At 45.0% G+C, this 6,447-nt stretch overlaps 1 protein-coding gene across 3 annotated transcripts in view; it reads right to left on the reverse strand.

Moving 5' to 3' along the window:
- Positions 1-6,447, reverse strand: part of LOC103385738 (SLIT-ROBO Rho GTPase-activating protein 3-like) — a 36,263-nt gene that overhangs the window by 28,112 nt on the left and 1,704 nt on the right. For all 3 annotated transcript variants that reach the window (XM_008319711.3, XM_008319712.3, XM_025060489.1), the window contains exon 2: positions 89-284. In XM_008319711.3, the coding sequence (XP_008317933.1) occupies positions 89-284 (196 nt within the window). The remainder of the gene's footprint in view (positions 1-88; positions 285-6,447) is intronic.

Below are 6,447 nucleotides of genomic sequence, written 5' to 3' on the forward strand. Positions count from 1 at the left end.
GATCAGGACAAATACTTTTCATTTGTTCGTCAGTGAAAACCGTCCGATGTTGTCATGTCACCAACGTCCAGCAGGGGGGGGGACTCACTTGAAGTGCTGGTGTTCTCTGGAGCTGCGGATCTTGGCGGAGTAGCGCTCGGCCAGTTTGTCCAGGCCTCTGGAGTACTCCAGCTGGAGCTCCGCTTTACGGCGAAAGAACTCCTGCAAGTCCTGCAGCAGCTGGAGGCGGGAGTCGGACTGCTGCTCCAGACAACGGAACTGCTCCACCAGCTGGTTACGGATCTCTGCATAACAAACAGGGAGAGGACATTCAGAACACACAGAGACCCTCGGGGGGTGGGGGGGGGGAGTGGGCTGACACGCTGGGCCTCACTTCCGCCCCGACAAACAGAGTCCTGATCAGTTTTCAGACCTCGGCCTGTGAGCTGAGACTCAGACTCAGAAACTTTAACGACAAATTATTAACCACAAAATCAGACAGAGGGGACGCGGGGTCTCATTCTGGGAGCGGGTGGGGGGGTCGGAGTTTGAATGCTGTGTCACACGTACACATGAGATGAAAGCCCGATGATTGCAGCAGACAGTTCGGAAAAAAAAAAGAACCATAAAATAGGTCAGCTTCTCAAACTGCGTTGTGCTGAGCTAGCCTTCAGAGACGTCGGAGGGGAGGACGATCGCAGGCATTCTTTGGAAAATGAGATTATTTGGGTTTTTCTGTTTATGAGTCTCCGAAAAACTCACGTCACGGCAGAGACAGTGAAAAAAAAATAGTTTAGTAATCATTTCCAAATTTGGAATGTGGTATTTGAACGCAAACAGAGAGAAAGTAGTCGGGGAATCGGACAGAAGAAGAGTCGGAACACGATCACGTTTGACATTCGTGTTTACTGACATCGTTGTCGCACAATAATGATAGGGGTTTGTTTGAGCAAGAATCTGGTGATCGTGATACATATCGTGAATAGTTTAGTAATCATTTCCATTTAGTTTCCCCCCCCCAGTGTGATCCTAGTCTCAGACTCTGTTCCATCTGAACATCAGTTCCTAACTCTGGAACAGAGGGATCTACATTTGGAATCACTAGAGAAGAAAGAAAAGAACAAGAACATGAACCAACACCAGGAATATTGGACTGGGAGTTGGTGAAGAAAAAAAACAATTAATTATTTTAAAAAAACACAATATATTTGGTTCATGTGATCAGGTTGATTACAAACTCTAACACCAGAGCCAAGGGTCAAGAGGTCGAGAGGTCGAGGGGTCAAACGTGGCTGAACTCCACTGTACGTTAATGCTCGTTTCAGTTACGTATCACGTGCAAAATTACATAAAAATATGTGTGTCTAACACTGCAAACGACGTCTTCTGAAACAAAGCCTCCCTCTGTAGGACAAAGGGGCAAATACAAAAGGCTGAGTATTTACACGGGGCACTTGATTTCCCAGCAGTGGCAGAAAAACTGGGTGGACACAGATGAGTGTTTGAAGTGACGCAGTCCAGGAGAAGAGACGTCCGTTTGTCCACTGTTGGACAACGCCTCCTCCACCATCCGTGAGCGTATGAATGAAAGAGCGTGAATGAGGACGAGGGAGTGAACGTGTGGTCCCCGGTGATTGGACAGAAACCCCTTGTGGTCCCCCATAGTTGCCCCGTTGCCTGGTTACGTGCCACTGGAAGCATCTGAATGGGAAGTGTCCAGTTCTGTGTCCTGACAGCAGTCGCTCTGTCCAACATAATGGACAAAGACAAGGGCAACTTTCTGTGAGGGAAACACGCAGTAGAGGAGCCAGGCGAGCACGTCAGCCGTGGAGCGCCACATAGAGGACACGGGATGAACTGCTGCTTTAACACAGACCCGCGCCATTTGCGACAAAGATAATAATCGTTATGGTGCGGCGGAGGGGGGGGCAGGAGTTATATGGAGCGATTCTAAATGAAGTCAAATGAAGCTGCAAGTGCGTTATTTTTAACTTCAACTCTTACTACAGACGGTGCAACACTGCAGTGGAGTCACTGGCTGCAGATGGATGAAAGGAGGGGAGGGGGGGGAGGAGGAGGAGGAGGAGGAGGAAGCTGGCGAGGAGTGAATAAAACAGGAATACGTCTCCCAGGAGTCCAGCTTCTCCTCTGTGAATAAAACGAGTCACGATGTTCGACCTCTGACCTGAAACCCACTGGAAATGTACGGACGATCCCAAAACCAAAGACCCGAAGAAGTCAGAGCAAAATCAAACCATAAAATCAAAGAAGATTATTTACATCATACTTTATAAGCAGTATTTGTGTACCAGAACCTGCAGAAACCCCAGAACCTCCAGAACTTCCAGAACCTCCAGAACCCCTTGAACCACCATAACTTCCAGAACCTTCAGAACCGCCAGAACCTTCAGAACCGAGCAAAATCAAACCATAAAATCAAAGAACATCATACATCATACTTTATAAGCAGTATTTGGGTATTTCCGTACATTTCGTACACATTTTAAAATCAGAATCAAATACAGTAATGACTTCATACATTTGAGTTCTTTTCTCCATAGAATATTCTGTTCTATTCTATTTGTGAAACAACTGCAGATGTAGAGAAGAATCTAAGGAGGAGGCGTGTGATTGACAGCTGGACCGTCACAATCACACACCGACCTCATGACCTCACAACCTTGACGTTTACCAACCGTCACCGTGCTGCAACGGACTGACCGACCACCAGGGACAGAAGTGCAGAGAACCTCCAGAACTTCCAGAACCCCCAGGACCGCCAGAACTTCCAGAACCTTCAGAACCTCCAGAACCTTCAGAACCACCAGAACTTCCAAAAGTGACCATTCAAACTGCAACCACAGCACCTCCTGCTGGGCTGAGGTCAGATCAGACGACGATCAGATCGAATCCACGAACCCGTTATTGGAACTCAGCTGCTGCTGCTGCTGCTGCTGCTGCTGCTGTTTCCTGCAGCCAATGATGGAATATTTCCTGAACACTCACTGATCCCAGGAGACTTTCTCTCAGACAACTCTCCAGAGACGTGCAGTAGAGTTCAGAGCAGGAGCTAAATAAACACGACATCATCTACTGACAGGTTCTACTGAGCCCAGTCAAGAATCAAGTGACGTGGAACCAGTCAATCGAAACTGTAACTGTACGGCTGTGGAGAAACGGTTGTTTGATCTGACGGACGTCAGTTAATCACAAACCTTTGTCTAACAACGTTTATCGACTTTTCATCTTCAGCCAACTGTGGTTGTCAGTTTGGATCAACGGCAATTTATGAAAATGTCTTTATGACAAAATGCACTCAGTAACAAACAAGGTCAGAGTGAAAAGGAAGTAGGTGAAGAAAGGAGGAAGAGAGGCCGGGACTCGAACCGCACGCGCTAACCACCGCGTTGCAAAAAGTTCCCTGTAAATGCAGTAAGTGAGAGAGTGCCCCCCCCACCCCCCACCCCCGCAGACACACAATGACAAACATGTCCAACCATCAAGTTCAGACAAACCCTGCTCACGGTGACTGTGGTCGACTCAGAACAATGGGAGGTGAGGTTTGTTTTGCCTCGCAGCGTTGCTAACGAGGCCGCCGCCGCCTCACTGCAGCAGCCATCACCTGATATCACACACACCGGAGTGCCGAGCCGCCGCAACAAAAGCAGCCCGGTGACACGTTAGCGTATCGCAGCGGTCTCCTGGGCTGCGTCTGCCGTTAGCCCAGCCCGACTAGCCACATGTGACCTAGCCCACAGTGACACAAATCAAGGCGTTGTAGCTCCGAGCTCTTCATACTGTCACTCACTCTCAGTGTTTTTATCTTTCTGTGCGGATATGTTCCACCCCCCAATGAATCACTGTTTGTCATCTTTTTTTTTTCTTTTTTTTTTTTTAATCTCATTATTCTCAGCTGTGGAAATGAACCTGTCAGCACAAATCCACGCTACGCCTCACACATGTAACCAGGATATGGGTGAGATACGGTTTCACTGTTGCAGCGTAACCCTGACAAACCAGGCCAGTTTCAATGGAGGCATTCTTTCATTCTGATGAACACTCACAGCAGGGGTGTGTCCGCCGGCAGCACAGGAGCCGCGACGACGCGGACACACAATCGTCAGCTAATCTGCCTCAAGTGTGTGTCACAAACCAAGAGGAATTGAGATATTTGTGATTCATCTGTCACGACTGTCTGTAGTTCATGATTAACTACGAATGAATAACATGTTTAAGAACGAGAGGTGTAAAAAAAAATTGTCCGTACTCTTCAGGACGTTTTTAAAAAAGGACCAATTCTCTGGTGATGCTTCACTTCATTTTTGTTTTCTTACTACCACCTCTACTATAGTATCACATATCGCAATATATCGTATCGTGATAGGTATCGTATCGCCAGATTCTTGCCAATACCCCACTAAAAACACTTACGAACACAGATGTTATGAACGTTGACAACTGTGTTAGCTTCATGCTAACGCCCGTTCTGTATTTTTCTAACAATCCAAAACGAGGACAAATATGAAGCTGAATGAGTCACTGCACATTTAAAGAAAATATCGTAACATGCTAAGGTATGGGGGGGGAGGGGGTTCCCAGTGTGTTGTTGCTAACTGTTAGAGACGTTGTACGCGTTAGCACAGTAGCACAGTTAATTTCTTGTCTGTTATTTTGTTTTCTAGCTTTAGTAACAAACTAAATAACAAAGCTGTATGTTTTTATTTTTTATTTTATCAAATATTAAAATTAAGGTTTAAAGGATCATTTCATTATTTTACTTTGGTCCAAACATTTCTAAACGGCGACAGAAATCAAAGAAATTACACATGTTAGTCACAAAAACCAACGGGGTCAAAACTAACGTGCGTCGACTCATTATAACTGCTTCAACTTAACCTTATGTTAGCCTGTGTTATTTGATGACGCCTCTAAGGCTCATGGGGGATTCTTCTGTCAACAATAAATCATGCACGAGCCAATTAAAAGTACGGCCGTGAAAAACGGTCCGTTAGCGCCGAACACGTCAACAAACTGTTAAAAGAAGGCATGTTGAAAACTACTGTGAAGTGCATTAGCGTTTGTATCTGATCATCAGTGTCGCCGACTCAGCATTATCGGATTCCGGTGCCAGAGAAAAACCCCTAAAGCTCCAACCTGATCTCAGGCCAGTTTTGCAAATGAGCTTACAATGTCAGCCTAAAAGCTTTTCCTGAAACCGAGACCAGAGGTGGGGGCTGTGATGGCGTCGTACCAGAGAGAGAGAGAGCGAGAGAGAGAGAGAGACCTTAACGTTAACAGTCCACCAAACTTCCATCAGCAACATTGTAGCTAATTGTAGTTTTCCATCTGGAAATAAAGTGACACGTTACTGACAGTAAAACTGGAGTCTGGAATAAGATCATCTGAAATGTAGGTCAATTCCATCAAAACGTGTAGTAATCAGTCAAATACTTACATTAAAGTAAAAGTACACACTAATGTACACACTGTACGACATACTACAGGGAAAAGTACTATCGTATTTTCCAGACTATAACGCCGCCTTTTTTTTTGTCATCCTTTCGCTGGGTTTGCGAATGATTTTAATGATTAATAATTATATTATTTATTTGGACATTTAAGAATAATAAAACTGATGTGGTCGTCCAGTGGAACGACGGTGGCAGCAGAGGTCATCTCAGTTTGAGACCCCTGACCCCTGCTGCAGTACCTGCCGTCGCCTGTGTGGTTTGTTATTTATCAGTAAACCGTCGTAGTCAGAACTAAACAGCATTCCTGGAACTGTTTCTTCACCAAATCCTGTTTTGTCCCTTTAAGAGGAAAAAAAACACTGAGTTCAGTGGTAACCAAATGTGGTTTTACTTATAAAACTAACCAATAAACAAGTGGTTTGTACGCCATAAAAACACGCCAACGAGTTAACAGCAGTTTGAAAAACTGAAATGTCTTCAGTCGACACCGACACTTTCCCTGATTGAGCAAATACTGACAGAGTTTACGGTCTTTGAACGCAACGTACGGACTTTTGATTTTGCTTAAAATTCTAAAATGTCTTCTCTTCAGGCTGTAGACAGTGTTTACAATAAAAAATAGAAAAAAATATAATAGAGAATTTTCCAGTCAGACGTGTTGAATAGAACTTTTCATTCAGATTTAAATTTATGTTAATCCTACTTCGGTCATCTACGACTTTATGTACAGTAACCATAAAACCTAACCATCCAAGTACTTAGTACGTAGTCAATCTTCTTGCTTTCCAGCTACAGCTAACAGCTAGCAGCTACAGCTAATATCTGTCTACAGAGAAATACAACATTAAAATGTCATTTGTTGTCAACTAGGTCGGAAATAGTTAGCCATAGCTAGTTAGACATGTACCAGTCTGAAACCAACATGCTAACAGGGCAACAAGAGTTTAAGTTCATTGTTCATTGCCCCCCCCCCCCCCCCCCCCTCCCCCCCCCCCAC

The sequence above is a fragment of the Cynoglossus semilaevis genome, chromosome 11, assembly GCF_000523025.1.
Source record: "Cynoglossus semilaevis isolate Cse_v1.0 chromosome 11, Cse_v1.0, whole genome shotgun sequence".
Classification (NCBI taxonomy): Eukaryota; Metazoa; Chordata; class Actinopteri; order Pleuronectiformes; family Cynoglossidae; genus Cynoglossus; species Cynoglossus semilaevis.